The sequence below is a fragment of the Bubalus kerabau genome, chromosome 13, assembly GCF_029407905.1.
Source record: "Bubalus kerabau isolate K-KA32 ecotype Philippines breed swamp buffalo chromosome 13, PCC_UOA_SB_1v2, whole genome shotgun sequence".
Lineage (NCBI taxonomy): Eukaryota > Metazoa > Chordata > Mammalia > Artiodactyla > Bovidae > Bubalus > Bubalus kerabau.
Window position 1 is genome coordinate 81,889,167 of NC_073636.1, and position 16,448 is coordinate 81,905,614.

The 16,448-nt window shown below is 49.0% G+C and overlaps 1 protein-coding gene across 5 annotated transcripts in view; it reads right to left on the reverse strand.

The window, feature by feature from the left end:
- Positions 1 to 7,083: 7,083 nt before the first annotated feature.
- Positions 7,084 to 16,448, reverse strand: part of ZNF217 (zinc finger protein 217) — a 39,189-nt gene continuing 29,824 nt past the window's right edge. For all 5 annotated transcript variants that reach the window (XM_055545346.1, XM_055545345.1, XM_055545344.1 and 2 more), the window contains 4 exons: positions 14,962 to 15,078; positions 12,726 to 14,078; positions 11,109 to 11,240; positions 7,084 to 9,247 (listed from right to left, as the gene is read on the reverse strand). In XM_055545346.1, the coding sequence (XP_055401321.1) occupies positions 11,131 to 11,240; positions 12,726 to 14,078; positions 14,962 to 15,078 (1,580 nt within the window). In that variant the 3' untranslated portion in view covers positions 7,084 to 9,247; positions 11,109 to 11,130. The remainder of the gene's footprint in view (positions 9,248 to 11,108; positions 11,241 to 12,725; positions 14,079 to 14,961; positions 15,079 to 16,448) is intronic.

The following is a 16,448-nucleotide window of genomic DNA, read 5'->3' on the forward strand; positions in this document are numbered from 1 at the left end:
GAGCGAGCAAGCCTCGTCTCTGGCCCCGGATTGAATTCTTCTCCTCCGGGGGCCAAGAATCCCAGTGTATTCGCGTGATTCAACAACAACCTTTCACGGGGAGCAGGAGTGGGGAGACAGGAGGGCAGGAGACGGAGGCTCCCTGTGTGGAGGACTGACCCCCCACCCCCTTGCCAAGATGACCGACGACCCTGGACCCTCCTGCCCACACCCTCGAGTAACCCGGGAGGCAGAGGCGCTCCTGTGCCCGTTCTCAGAAGCCAGCTCTGAGGCAAAGTGAGGAGACAATGCGGACCCGTCTCTTTCTTACTTTTTTAAAAATTAAACTGAGTTTGGCATTCCTGGAAAAAACAAACATTAAAACAGAAGCATTGTCATTCTGCTCCCGGGTTACAGTCAGTAACTAATGAACGTAAAGCCCAGCTCATGGGGTGTTGGACTACAGAAATGTTAAGTATTTCAATTAAATCCCATTAATAGAGTCTCAGAGTTGCTACAGCATTTGCAATAACACAGATCATTATTGTTCTTAGAAATTTTGTTCCAAATAGTTGAATAGCAAAGCTGGTTAGATGAGTAAATGAAGTTTGTTTACAAACAGCGCCACCTGATGGCATAGCTTATTTAACACTTTCCAGTGTCCTCTGGTGGGCTTCCCTGGTGGCTCAGTGGGTAAAGCGTCTGCCTACAATGGGGGAGACCCGGGTTCGATCCCTGGGTCAGAAAGATCCCCTGGAGAAGGAAATGGTCAACCCACTCCAGTAGGCTTGCCTGGAAAATCCCATGCACGGAGAAGCCTGGTATGGGGTCACAAAGACTCGGACACGACTGAGCGACTTTCCCTTCACTTCAGTGTTAACATATCCGGGGGCTGGCCAGTTCCACTGGGAGAACAATCTGTAATTATTCAAAGTGTTCAGTCATTGACTGTCTTTAAGATTGCACCTGTCATATACAATTTGGCAAGAATGTGCTCATCACCTTCCTCATGACTAGAGGCTGGTTTGGCTGCAAATATACTCAAATTCCAGGAATGGCATTAGCTTAATTCACAGAAACATTGACATTTCACAAAACTCATGTATAAACTGTAGCCAGCTACCTAGTTGTCTGTTAAAAGCACAGACCTGGCTCAGTCCCTTTACCAGCCAAGAGCAACTTACTGACTTCTCTGCACTTCAGCCTCCCCATCCACACCACTGTTAAGATAATGCATGTAAAGTCCCTTAATTTTTTTTCTTTTCAAATGGTTTTTGACTCAGCGATCCCACTCCTAGATATACACTCAAGGAATCCTCTTATGTATTAATATATGTATTTTTTAATATTTATTTGATTGTTTGGGGTCTTAGCTTTCGGCATGTGGGATCTTCCTTGCGGCACATGGCTTTCACTTTCTACACTATATGTAGATGGAGCGGTGCTGCGCTCAGTCACCCCGTCATGTCTGACTCTGTGGCCCCATGGACTGCAGCCCGCCAGGCTCCTCTGTTCCTAGAATTTCCCAGGCAAGAATACTGGAGTGGGTGGCCATTCCCTACTCCAGGGAATCTTGCATTGGCAGGTGGGTTCTTTACGATGTGAAAGTGAAAGCCACTCAGTCATGTCCAATTCTTTGCGACCCCAAGGACTGTCCATGGAATTCTCCAGGCCAGAATACTGGAGTGGGTTGCCTTTCCCTCCTGTGGGGGATCTTCCCAACCCAGGGATAGAAGCCAGGTCTCTCGCATTGCCGGCGGATTCTTTACCACAGAAATGACCATATGATGTCAACCTTTCCTACAACAAAGGATGCTTGGACTGGCAGCTTTTTCTGCACATGTTATCAGTGACTTGTGAATCGCTAAGCCTCTGTGAATATCCTTTTCCAAGCATATTCTTTTCTCTATAATCTCCTACAATCTGTTTATCAAATTCTTGCCCTCCAGCTATCTTCACGCCCTCCACCCCCACCCACATGCACACCCAGTAAAAGAAATAATCATTTAAGTTCAGTTCAGTTCAGTCGCTCAGTTGTGTCCGACTCTTTGCGACCCCATGAATCGCAGCACGCCAGGCCTCCCTATCCATCACCAACTCCCGGAGTTCACTCAAACTCATGTCCATCGAGTCGGTGATGCCATCCAGCCATCTCATCCTCTGTCCTCCCCTCTTCCTTCTGCCCCCAATCCCTCCCAGCTTCAGAGTCTTTTCCAATGAGTCAACTCTTCGCATGAGGTGGCCAAAGTACTGGAGTTTCAGCTTTAGCATCATTCCTTCCAAAGAACACCCAGGGCTGATCTCCTTTAGAATGGACTAGTTGGATCTCCTTGCAGGCCAAGGGACTCTCAAGAGTCTTCTCCAACACCACAGTTCAAAAGCATCAATTCTTTGGCACTCAGCTTTCTTCACAGTCCAACTCTCACATCCATACATGACCACTGGAAAAACCATAGCCTTGACTAGATGGACCTTTGTTGGCAAAGTAATGTCTCTGCTTTTTACCTGTGAGTGAAGTCAAGTCACTCAGTCGTGTCTGACTCTTTGCGACCCCATGACTGTAGCCTAACCAGGTTCCTCCGTCCATGGGATTTTCCAGGCAAGAATACTGGAGTGGGTTGCCATTTCCTTCTCCAAAAGTACCTGTACCACCCACAATTATCCTCTATGTAAAACTCTTCTCACTCAATATATTGCTATATAAGGAAAATAAGGGGGGCGGGGAGCTTCCCTGGTGCTCAGCAGTAAAGAATCCCCCTGCAATGCGGGAGACTCAGGTTCAAATCCTGGGTCAGGAAAATCCCCTGGAGAAGGAAAAGGCAACCCACTCCAGGATTCTGGTCTGGAGAATCCCATGGACAGAGGAGCCTCGTGGGCTACAGCCCACAGGGTCACAAAGAGTCGGACACGACTGAGCGACTAAGCGCACACATAAGGAAAAGAAAACTAGCCAGCAGTGAGTGCACATCACATTTGTCGCCACGGAAATGCTTATGTTGAGAAACTCCAAATAATTTCAAAGGCATAAGGTTATTGAGATAATTCCAAACACCCACCTGTCTTTCATGACTTGCTGGGTTAGAATAAACCACATATATTATTCATCCATCCACCCACCATCCATCCTACCAACAAATATCCCAAGTTCTGCAGAAGCCCAGGGGATACACCGATAACAAATCTCTGCCCTCTGGGGGTTCACCTTCAGATGGGGAAGACCTATCAAACATGCACCTTGAGATGGGAAGCAGTGCTGAGTGCTGCGAAGAAAACCACCACCAGATCCAGAGACGGAGGGGGCTCGAGACCTGAGGGTCAGGGACGTATGAGCACGTGAGTGTGGACTACCCGGACCACTGCGGAGTCTGGGAGGCTCCAGAAGGGAACCCGAGTCCCCTGTGGCGCCGTAACCAACGGGAAGGGCTGGGGAAGCCGCTCAGGAAGAGAGCAGAGCGGCGGGCAGGCTTGGGTTTCATTCTGAGTCATGTGAGGTCACTGCCGGTTCGAGCAAGGACAGAGGCAGCACTGTCTCTCTTGGGAAAAGATGGGTGTAGCGGCACATGGAGGCGAGGCTGAAGGGGAAGAAGTTAAAGCGGGGAGGGGGCGGCTGGAAGGATGGCTTCGTCCGGGTGCGGCGGTGATGGGGGTGCCTGGAGACGGCCCCGCGTGCGGTGTGTTCTGAAGGGAACAGAAGGAGCAGGTTTGCTCTTCGATTGGACGGGGAATGAAAGAGGGGCACAGGGAGACTGGGGGGACATCCCTGGGGGCGGGGGGCCCCAGGCCGCGACGGGCCACAATCATGGGGTGCGTGCTGCGCTCAGATGCCAGCTGGGGGCTCGGGGGCAGACGTGAAGAGGCATGGGGAGGGACACACCTGGCCCGGGGCGTGGCCAGGGCGTGGCCCGGGGCGGGGCCAGTGTGGACACAGGCCTCAACCCTGGGATCCTGCTGCTTCCTACCGGTCGGAGGCATGGAACTAAAAGATCCACCTGCTCTTGCTGGGGGTTCAAGTAAAAAGCCCTGGGATGCTGAGAATGTAATCAGTCCACTGGGCATGCCGCCTGTGAAGCAGGAAGCTCAGAGGCGTTCTAACAATCGTCATGATGGGATCATGTCGTTGTCTCAGTTAGCGACAAGGTCAAGCGTTCGATCCCCATGTGGGCCACTCTTCGGTCACCTATGCAAGGAGGCTGCCCACTGTTTTAGGGCTTCCCAGGTGGCTCTGCGGTTAAGAATCCGCCTGCCAATACAGGAGACATGGGTTCCATCCCCGGGTCCTAAGATCCCCTGGAGTAGGAAACAGCAACCCACTCCAGTGTTCCTGCCTGGAAAATTCCACGGACAGAGGAGCCTGGTGGGCTACAGTCCACGGGGTCACAGATTCGGACACGACTGAGCGAGCGTGTGATGGGATCCCTGCTGCCCTTTTGAGGCTCTTTTTGGTCCCTCAGAATTCCAAATAGAGTGTCTAGGAGCCTTAGCTGACTTCTCGCTCTTTCAAGAATCACCTGGTGTACTCAGGAGGCACTCACCTTTCTCCCTCCTTCTCCAGACTGCCCACCGAGCCTGCGGGACAGGGGGCTGGGGCCGTCAGACGATTCTGCCTGCTACAGCCTGTGGGGGCCACAGTCTTTCGGGAGTTTGATGTGTGTACAGAGGTCATGATGGAATTTCAGTGACAAATAAGGCTAAACGGCAGAAAAGAGATGTGACTTTTTTTTTCCTTCTTTGGTATGACTTTTCACAAACTCAAGAGGTTGGAAATCTTTTGTCACGTGAGTATGTCCCATTCATACTAAGAAGTAGGGACCTTCCCTGGAGGTCCAGTGGTTAAGACTTTGCCTTTCAATGTCATCACTTCATGGCAAATAGATGGGGAAACAGTGGAAACAGTGGCTGACTTTATTTTGGGGGGCTCCAGAATCACTGCAGATGGTGACTGCAGCCATGAAATTAAGACTCTTGCTCCTTGGAAGAAAAGCTATGACCAACCTAGACAGCATATTAAAAAGCAGACATTACTTTGCCAACAAAGGTCTGTCTAGTCAAAGCTATGGTTTTTCCAGTAGTCATGTATGGATGTGAGTTGGACTGTGAAGAAGGCTGAGCGCCGAAGATTTGACGCTTTTGAATTGTGGTGTTGGAGAAGACTCTTGCGAGTCCCTTGGACTGCAAGATCCAACCAGTCCATCCAAAAGGAAATCAGTCCTGAATATTCATTGTAAGGACTGATGCTGAAGCTGAAACTCCAATCCTTTGGACACCTGATGCGAAGAACTGACTCACTGGAGAAGACCCTGATGCTGGGAAAGATTGAGAGCAGGAGGAGAAGGGGACGACAGAGGATGAGATGGTTGGATGGCATCACTGATGCTCAATGGACATTAAGTTTGAGTAAACTCCAGGAGTTGGTGAAGGACAGGGAGGCCTGGTGTGCTGCAGTCCATGGAGTCGAAGTCAGACACGACTGAGTGACTGAACTGAACTTCAATGCAGGGAGTGTGGATTCAAACCCTGGTCAGGGAGCCAAGATCCCACATGCCTCAAGGCCAAAAAACCAAAACATAAAACTGAAACAGTATTGCAACAAATTCAAAAAACAAAAACAAATCCAACAAGCCCACATCCAATTAAAAACAAAAATCTAAGCATGCATATATATATATATATATATATATATATATATAAAACTGATAAGCAGAGTCTCACTGAATGGCCATACAATTGGATCGCCACCAGGGGCCCCAATCCCAGACCCTGGCAACACTGCAACACTGGCACAGACGTCAACCCCTTGGGCACCACAGCCTGCCCAGTGCTCAGCAAGGAGCAGACTCAGGTCTCGCCAAGTCTGAAAATGCACCCGAGATGCTGCGCTTCTCTCTGACCCTGAGAAGGAGCGCAGACTGGGACAGGAGACCCAGCCGCTCCCTCTAACGCCCAGCAGAGCTGTCTGGCCTTGGGGACGCACGTGGCCTTCTGGGGACCTCGGGCTCCTCTTCTGTCCAAGGAGAGGGTGCAGTCACTGGGAAGTTCGGCTCTCTCACCCTCTTGACATTTCACAGCCATGGGGTTGGGAGGGCCCTTGCCTTATTTCTTTTTCAGCACTTGTCTGAGCTGGGCTAAAATATGGTCACTCTACCCACACAAAAAATTCTGAACTCTAGCCCACTGAGAAACTGTACAGAAAAAAAGGCTTGACTACACGGAAGTAGCTACAGTCACACACTGTACGTGTCCAGGGGTGATGGGAGAGGAGGAAGCCCCCATCTCCCCAAAACTGAGCTCAAAACCAGACCTCCGACTATTTACCCACTTATAGGACCACATACAAAGGATGGAGAAACAGGTTAGATGAAACCGCAAGATCCAATAAACCCAAACACGGAAGTGAGAATTTCTACAGGACAAATGACCCAGTTTCTTCAATAAATAAAATGTATGGCACCCCACTCCATTATTCTTGCCTGGAGAATCCCAGGGATGGGGGAGCCTGGTGCGCTGCAGTCCATGGGGTCGCTGAGAGTCAGACACGACTGAGCGACTTCACTTTCACTTTTCACTTTCATGCACTGGAGAAGGAAATGGCAACCCACTCCAGTGTTCTTGCCTGGAGAATCCCAGGGGCGGGGGAGCCTGGTGGGCTGCCGTCTGTGGGGTCACACAGAGTCGGACACGACTGAAGCGACTTAGCAGCAGCAGCAGCAAGACTGCATGTGGGTGTCAAGGGGGAGGTTAGGGTTGAAGTGGATGAGTGAGTGGACCTTGTTTGGATCCCGACTGCAACTTCCCAGTCTTCAGAAGGCATTTCTGACACCGGAAATGCAGCAATGGAGACCGGTTATGAGAAATCCTTGTCCATTTAGTTAGATGTGATCGGAAAAAGCCCCTATCTGTTCCAGATACTCGCTGAAGCATTTGAGGAACGAAATTAAAACATATTGAAGATCTGCTTTAAAAAGGAAGGAGGGCTGGGGAGTCACAGAGCCTGACAAAGTGCTGCTGGCGAGCCCACGGGGATCTCTCTGTCACTGCGTTTGTTTACAAAAAGTTAATGTCAGAAACGAGGGACACAATAAAGACCAAAGCCCGAGATTGCAAAACACCAAATCTATATTTACATCCACATATAATAACATAACTTTAAGCTGAAATACATCATAAATAAAACAAGTAATGTCTACTGTTTGACAAGTATATCAACAATTAAAATAAATCAAACTGGAATGAAATAAATACATAAACAAAAATCCAACAGATTGTACCTCTAGTATATGTACTGTTGTCTCAAAGGGAAAAAAACATACAAAACCAGTAGTATCCCAATAATTAATACTGATGGACAAAAAGGAAAGGAACACAGCGTTCTGGAGCACAAGGGCTGTGGGAGGGAAGCAGAACCGTGTTTCTAAGGGTTCAGAAACGTGGTTAAAAAGGAGAAATCTCAAAGGCCCCCAGATTTCAGCATAACATGAATTGTTTTCAAATAGATTTGGTGATTTTTTTTTTAATACAGATTTAAATCTCAGCCCTCTATCATCGTGTATATCCGCTTTTAAGATTTATATTTATCGTCACAGCAAGCTTTCTGTAACACTCATTGGATTAGGTAAGGATCAGGTCAATCATCTTTGTCAATGTGTTAATCTTCAAAAATAGGCTATAAAAGTGCAAAACTAGGAAAACAAAACTCTAGATTATGTACATATGGCTCAGCTTGTGAACAGAAAGAAAGATCAATAGTGTCCACTTTCCTGATACAAAGCACTTCATCACGATGCCAGCAGAGTCAGCTCAGAGGTCTCCCTTTTCACCTGGGAGTTAAGACTTTTCTATCAAGTCAGCGTCGTGTTGCATAATGAGAACAAACAAACAAAAAAATCAGGATTCTTTGAGAACGCTACCCTTGTTCTAATGGAGAAGGGCAAGGCAAGAAAAATTAACAGTGCAAATTTATTTCTGAAACAGTTTTCTTAATAAAGTGTGTTGTGGTCACTAAACCTAGGTACTGCTGAAAACAATCAGCCATGGACAGTGGATTAAGGGAACAGAAGTGTAATAAAACATTTAGTAAGCCAGCTGGTGGCTAGTCTCTCTTTAAAACCCAACTTGTCATGTACACTGAGAAAATGGCGCTGCCTCCAGACCACCCAGAAGGAAGACAACCGAGGTCTCAAGGCCAGGGACGTCCCCGGGGCGCCAGGAGTCTCAGTCAGCACTCCTGCACAATTCGTGTGTCTGCAAGTAACCTGAGTGTGTCCACAGTTAACCCAAGCGAAGCGCCAGACACACCAGACTACCAGATGCAAACCTAAAATTTACCCCTCAACTTTCATTTCCTTTAAAAACTGCTTCCAATATATGTAATTCACATGTATAATTTAGCCTTTATATTTTTATAGAAATAATTCAGGCAAACGCCAGAATTTTCCAACAAAAATGATTCACTGGATAGAAAACTAAGTAACTCCACAATTTGGTATGTTTACTGAGTGTGTGGCTGGCCTAGAGGAAATGCTTCTCTATAGATACACACACTTAAAAATCCCCCTGCCAATCCCGAGAAGAGGATTATATGGGTCTGGGTCTTCCTCAGACGACCTACCAAAATTTGCAATAAAAGGGTACCAACTACAGAAAGGCTGATCTTGGTACACGCAGCACATACTCATAGAGGGTCAATGTTTCCGTTAACAACTCCATTAAGACAATGGACTGTGGAAGATTTAACATAATACATATCATTGAAATTAAAAAAAAAACCGTACATTTTAGATGAAAGAGGACAAGTAGCAGAAAAGAGCTCAAAGTGATGAGCAACATGAGAGGAAAAGAATACACACAGTATTTAAACAAGCAGGTTTACAACATATATTTACAAACTTTTTACCTGAGGTGCAAGCGTTATATACTTTCTCCCCACCCCACCCCCCAACCCAAATGATTTCTTTTCAGCAGCGCTCAAGTATGCAAAAAAAAAAAAACAAAAAAACCTCCATTTGTTATTTGGTCAATTCCAAAAATCGTATTATTCGGGGCAAAATAGAGATGATGTCCAGTCTCCATTTGTGTACAACCCAAATCTTGCAACTGTAGTTTTTATTGCTATTTGGTACAAAAGTTAACAACTTTACAAAACCGTAGTGTTCCTCTATGCGCTATATACACAGTACAATCACAGCTTATTTCAGTAGCTTTCAACATTTGCTTTTTCAAAGGATGAACTAATTTAATTTCATGGAGAGTACACATTTATATCCATCAAGACCTAAGGGGGGAAAAAAAGGTTTAAAACATGATTAGGATAAAACTAAATAGTTTACAAAATTTTTTTAAAAGTGTAATAAATACACAGAACTAAAAGGGTCTAGACATGCAATGGATTCCATTTAAGCTTAAATTTTTAACCAAGTCTCGGGAGTCTGAATAAATAAGCTGCACCATTTAGGAGATGCTCATGTACAATGAACAGTGATTTAATCAAGATGATTTAACCAACAACCAGAATTTACATCAGATACAGGTGTCAAGTCAACTGCCACCTATAGGAAACTCTGGAAATTTATACCTAATGAAAGGAAAATATATGGCACAAGACCATGGGTATTTAAGGTAAGGCTCAGAATAGAATAACCTCCTCCACGAGAAGGACAGGGCATAAAACACAGGTAACACTGTTTGGCCAACGTCTATGGAGTTTTACAGCTGAAATTCCCAGCCCTGGGCCAGGCACCACCTCAGCACCGCTCAGGGTGGAAGTCGGGGGCAGAGGTCAGGTGGGCATAAAGGTATGAACCACAGCGCAGCAGGAACACAAACAGCAAAGGCCCAGCTCCCCACAAACATGCTGCAGAATACATGAGCTTAAGCACCAGAACAAGGCCGTTTGGCCAGGAGGGTGTGGAAAGGATGTTCCAGAGTAGAGAGAAAGGAAGCAGAGAAGCCCAGAGGCTGCAGCAAGAGGCGGGAGCAGGACACATACACAACAGTCTCCACTTGCCACTACACAGTGCAAATACACCCATAAATCGTGTTTATGTTTCAAGGCAGAGTGGATCTAATCCCATTTCTGCGATGATGCCAGCCTCCTACCACTGGCATCACCTGAGCGGGAGAGAAGGATGCAGACGGACAGGCCCATGTGCCCCAGGGAAAACCAGAAGGAGAGACTCTGCCCTGGTCCATGGGTCTCTATCTCTGAATCCAGATCTAGCAGGCACTGAGTCAAGAGTCTGCTCCGCAAGGATATGGTAGTGTTTAGCAGAACAAGAGCTGTCTGGGAGGGGATGAAATCTGCCCATGAGCCCCGGTCTTTCCAGTCACTTTATTCTGAACTCTCACATAGATGCCATGACCTCTGCCCAAACTTGGAAGTAACTAAATCAACATGTGCACAACTCCAAGAGCACCACCTGAAGCTTTTAGGTAGCCACCACTAGATACATCTGCCGTGTGAACCAGAAAGTCAAAATAAATCTCCTTGCTCTGTCCCACTCCTGTTCCTACTCTGATAAGCATTTATAAAGGTTCTGAACAAGCACTTAAACTGGAGGGTTGCGGCACAGGCCTTGGATTTTGCAGACCTAGGACCAAAAAGCAGGCAGAGGAAGGTGCTAGGCAAGTTACATAAGCCAAGTCTCAGTCTCCACATCTGTAAAGTGGGCACAGAGTCTCCTAACTCAGGGATCGGCAAACTTTTCCTATAACTGGCTAGACAGCTCTCGGCTTCGCAGACCATGAAGTCCCTGTCACAACTACCCACTTCTGCTTTTGTGGCCCCAGGCAGCCACAGACCATCTGTAAAGGAAAGGAAGTGGCTGTGTGCCAATAAAACTTTATTAACAAAAACTGATGGCAGGCAGTTGGCCTACGGCTCTAAGAAAGATTAAACTAGCTCATGATGATAAACAATTCATTCAACCCCTAGCATGAAATAAACCCCCAGTTAACTTTCAGTTGCTTTTGCTGCTTTACCATGATCATCACCACTGATATCCAGAGACCCTGAGGGCTGTTTTAAAAACACTTCAAAATTCAAGTTAAAAGCAATTTTACTTTGTAATATTATACTGGATACGTTAGATGGTTTGTTTTCAATTAGGTAAAATCAATACAGTGTATGTGCTCACCTTTCATCCCCAAAATAGGAAATCAAGTTTTTTTGTCATTTGGTCGATAATGTGCGTTCCCAATAAAATTCTCATAGTTCCTCTTTTGCAGCATGCTGCTAGATAAGTGTTGATAGGATACAGGCCTTTTTCCTGATTGGGGAAAAAAAAATAAATGGGCATTTAGAATTAAGCTCAACAATTAGCTAAGATGTGTGTGGGTTGTCAGAAGTCAATTTTCAAAATCCTGATAATGTGACCAGAACACATAAGATGCATATGTATTATAAAATTAGTTACAAGGTAAAATATTTTTAATTGCCAGGAAGACATTTCTTAGCCTAGAATTTTAAGTCACTAAATGGTAAAATTATCTAAGTGCTGCTGCTGCTGCTAAGTCAGTTCAGTCGTGTCCAGCTCTGTGCAACCCCATAGACAGCAGCCCATCAGGCTCGCCCGTCTCTGGGATTCTCCAGGCAAGAACACTGGAGTGGCTTGCCATTTCCTTCTGCAATGCATGAAAGTGAAAAGGGAAAGGGAAGTCGAGCAGTCGTGTCTAACTCTTCGCCACCCCATGGACTGCAGCCCACAAGGCTCCTCCATCCATGGGATTTTCCAGGCAAGAGTACTGGAGTGGGGTGCCATCGCCTTCTCCGTATCTAAGTGCTAGTAAAAATTAAAAGCCAAAATAGCAACATAAAGATTTTAAGCCTTTGTGTATCATGAACCAAAACTGTGTGGAGGAGGGGGAAAAAAGACCAATTGACTCGCAACACAGAGTCTTTTCTCTTCAAGTAAAAGACACAGTTATGACTCATGTCCATTTTAAGTGCCGGGGGGGGGGGGGGGGGGGGGGGGAGGGGTACTTCCAATCATAAGGCTGCAGAAATTCTTTTTTCATCAAAATTTTTATAAAAGTCACTGGACTGTGTGAAAGCGACTGTTTTTTAATTAGCTATCCCCGATCAACTGGCATCAAGCCGTCTTTGCTACAGAACTGTCACCACCCAGAACCTTTCATTTCAAATTAATACAAACGGGATGTTTAAAATGGATGTGTCGCTTTGGGCGCAGAAACCTGCAGAGCTTATAACCAGGGAAGGCACTGCGGTTTCACCAAGTGGGACAGGTCCCCACCCATGCCTGTCTCACCTACTCTCACAGGCTCGGGTGTGTGCTAGACACGTCCGAGGCAGCAGGGGCTTTAAAGCCACCTCCGCGAGGACAAGGACCTTCAAGGTACCTGTGGGCATCCGGGGGAGGCAACACGGGGGAGACTGTGCATTAAGATTCACTGAAGGCTGAGCCCCGGGCGAAGGCGGCAGCGCAGTTCCCTAGGTCTGGAGACCGAAGGAACCCAGCAGCCTGGGAGGGGCCCGGCGCGTCCGCAGAGCGCTTCCGAGGGCCCCCGAGCCCCTGTGCGGGCGCCCGACCCGCACTGATGACGGGGGCGGGCAGGATGAGCGCCCCGCAATGCGCACGGACTAGCCGTCAAGGACACCTGACTCAGCACTGCGAGGGAGTGCAGCCCCTGGGCCCCGCTGCCCTCAGCCCAACCCGGGAGAAGCTGGAAAAGGGGCCGCTGAGCCAAGGCCACCACCCCCCCCCACCCCCTTAGGGCCCCCCGACGACGCCCACCTTCCAGCGCAGCGGCGGGCGCGCAGGGTAGCAGCGCGGCGAAGGAGGGCCCGGGCGCGGGGCGCGGGCGCGCGGGGGGCGCAGGCGGCGCGCAGGCGCACTCGGGCGGCAGCAGGGACGCCAGCCCGCGCACCACGCGGTACTGCGGCAGCTCAGGCGGCCGGCGGCACGGCGCGCAGGGCGGCTCAGGCGCGACCCGCGGCCGCTTGGGCAGCGGCTCTCCCGGCTCAGCGCCGCCGCGGCCGCATGCGTAGTCCCTGTTGGGCGCCCAGGGGCCGTCGCCCCTGGCGGCATCGGCGGGGGCCTGCGGGTCGGGCCGCCGCACCTTCTCCGGGCCCGCCTTGCAGGGCGGTGCTTCGGGCGGCGTGCGGGCGGGACCGGGCCCCGGAACCCCGAGGCCGGCTGGTGGCAGCGGGCGCAGCGCCTTGAGGTTGCTGGGGGATAAAGTGCTGTCGGCGCCCGCAGGCGGCGGGGGCAGCGGGGCTCTGCTGGGACCCGGGGCGCCGGGCGCGGGCCGCTCGGCCGGCGCGGGCTTGGGCTGCGCCGCGGCGGCCGGCCGCGGCTTGGGCCTGAAGGCGCCGGGCAGCGGGGGCACGTCCTTGCCCAGCAGGGCCGGCGGGCAGCCCGTCCGCCGGCTGCGCAGCGCAGCCCTGCCCCGGCAGCTCTTGTGCGCGTCAGGGTGGTACTTGTGCTCCAGCCGCTGGTGCATCGTCAGCACCTCCGGGTAGAAGGTCTTGAAGGTGCAGAACGGGCAGGTGCTGCTGGCGGCCACGCTCCTGCCCAGAGGCGCCCCCGCGCCCCCGTGCGGGGCCAGGGACAGGTTCAGGGGCTTCTCCTGGCAGCCTGCGTCCGCCGCCCGCTTCTCCCGGGGCCCGAGCTGTGCGTGGCGGGCTGCCGTGGCCGCCTCTGTCCTGCACACCACGGGGCTGGCCTGAGGGTCCGCGGGCAGCCTCTTCTTCAAGGCGTCCAAGTAAGCGGGGCCGGGGGCCTTGCTCAGCTTCTCGGCACCGTCGTCCGCTGCATCCTTGCTGAAATCCTGAGTTTCCCTGTGCACTGGCGCGAGCGCAGCGCCGCCCAGGACGCTCTGAGAGGCGGGGGCCATCCCCTTCAGTTGCTTTGCGGGTGGGCTGCCTTTAACATCTTTGGCACCGTCGAAACATCTTTTGAAATTTTTGGTTTGCGCACTGTCGGCGGTTAGGAGTGCATCTTCGGCCTCCTGGGGCCTCCCGTCGCTCTTGGCGTCTGCAGCAGCCTCCATCTGCTTGTCCTTGTGATGTCTCTCCAGGTGATACCGCAAGGAGGTCTTCTGCGCTGCAGCATAGTCACAGAATTCACATTTGTATGGTTTTTCACCTAAAACGAGAAGTGTCACTTTACTACACACGCTTATGAAAAGCATCAACACACGCCAGAGAACAGTTCTTCCCTCTTCCCTTCTTGTCTGTGAATCTTCTCATCCAGAAGCTCTCCTGAGTTGTGGCTTTATCACTCTTTCTACCCCAAATATTTGAAAATGTGAACATGTGTCTTCCATTTAAAAATTTAAAAGCACACCTTAAAATGATCTGATTTAATCTTCATAACAGCCCTACACAAGTGAATATTATCCCATCTTTACAGCTAAGAACATGAGAGCGCAGAAACGTTAATCTGCCTATGGTCATACAGCCAGTGAGTGGAAGAGACGCGAGTCCACGTCCACAGGGCCTCCCAGACCACCGTCACAGCTGCTCCACAGCCTGAAGAAAAGGTGACAGAATTCCCCGGTGGTCCAGTGGTGAGGGCTTCAAGCTCTCAGTGCCAAGATCATGCTTTTAATCACCTGCTGCGGGAACCAAGATCCCCCAAGCCAGGCAGAGTGGCCAAAAAGTAATAGTCATAAACATAGGTGTAATAATAGTAATAAACAAAGATGATTAAATATTAATTTCATTCTAAATCATAAAAATTAATAAAGCTGTGACATTTAAAAATATTAGAGATTTTAATAAGATGAGAGTAAGGATAAAGGAATCAGACATTAAACAAGAGACCAACTTCACAAAAAAACAGTTGAAGTTACAATAACACTAAAGGAAGCAAAACAACAGCTACAAATCAACAGGCTACACGTATATTCTTAAGATGTCCCATGGATCTAGAAGAGTATCTGGACAACAACAAAAATCAGACACAGAACTACATCACAATCCTCAGAGCTAATACATGCAGTAAACAAATGTAAGGAGTTCCTTACCTGTATGCGTTCTGAGATGAATATTGAGGTAATAATTTGAACGGAAAAACTTTCCACAATAACTACATTCTCTTGAGGATGTAAGATGCTTCATTTTCCCTCCATCATCATTTTTATCTTAGAACAGAAAGAAAAATATTCACTTAAGACAGTTCAAGGATGTAAACAGGACAAGCTGACTTAAAGATTCTTGGTAGAACATTTTTGGAGAATCTAAAATATTGTTTATATTAGGTATTGGCTAAAAACAGCCAACTGAGGCTGTGTGCAGCATTAACGCCTGTGTCAACAGTTTTGTTTTCTGAGCACAACAGAGCTCACTGTTGATGACTGCTTCTTCATGGCCTTGGTCACAAGACCATTTAATAGACTGAAATGAACACAGAGCTTTCTGCGCTCCCAGGCCTGAGACACACAGAATCTGGCAAACTTGAGCTGGACCTGCACACGGGCTGGAATAACCAGCTTCTTCAGAATAAGTAATTGAGAAAACCCAGCCAACACAAATGCCAACTTTCCCAACCACCAGAGGAAAAGATTAACTTGCTTAAGATTAAGCCAGTTACCACTAGAGGGCAGCAGGCACAACTTAATCTTTTGAAGTTTGGCCCTGGGCAAACACCTAGGAAAGTTTGTCAAAATTTAGCAAAGCAGATTTTGGAAAGCAGATCATATTATTTGCAAGTGCTCACATGGGCAACCTTGACGAATCACAATCTGTCCCCAAGGAACAGCGGGTTAGACTTTAAGCCCCTCTGTCCACAATCAGGACAATGGAGCAGACACAGGCCCCCTGAGGCGGGCCCAGGCTCTGGTCACGCCCCGGCTTGTCCAGCAGGACCCCGAGCTCCGCGTGAACCTCCTGTCACCGCTGGTCACGTCACACCCACCAGTGTGACTGAAGCAGAAGACGGGGCGTCTGTAAATTCAGCATAACTCATCCTTTTGCCTGGAAACCCTGGAATTTCCAACGGAAGGGCCTCTGCCTGGCTCTGTCCACATTCTGAAATCTAGATTTATAGACTTCACTGATTTTAAAAAGCAGCTTGTAAGAAACCTTGGTGAGCCGCCAGGTACCATAAAGACGGGAGTAAAGAGAGAATTCCCCAATGGTCCAGTGGTCAGGACTCCACACTATCATGGCCCAGGGACCAGGTTCAATCCCTGATGGGGGAACTAAAATCCCACAAGCCTTGGGGCATGACTTAAAAACAAAAGAGGACCATATAACTTCTGTCACCCCTGAACTTCCGTGAAGACAGCCTGACACTGCTGCTGCTGCTGCTAAGTCACTCTAGTCGTGTCCGACTCTGTGCGGCCCCACGGACCACGGCCCACCAGGCGCCTCCGTCCATGGGATTTTCCAAGCCAGAGTACTGGAGTGGGGTGCCACTGCCTTCTCCAGAAGACAGTATAGCCACCTCCAAATACTGGAAGACAGGAGAGACAACCTTTGGTCTAAAAAGGTGTCACAAGGACTTAAAAAA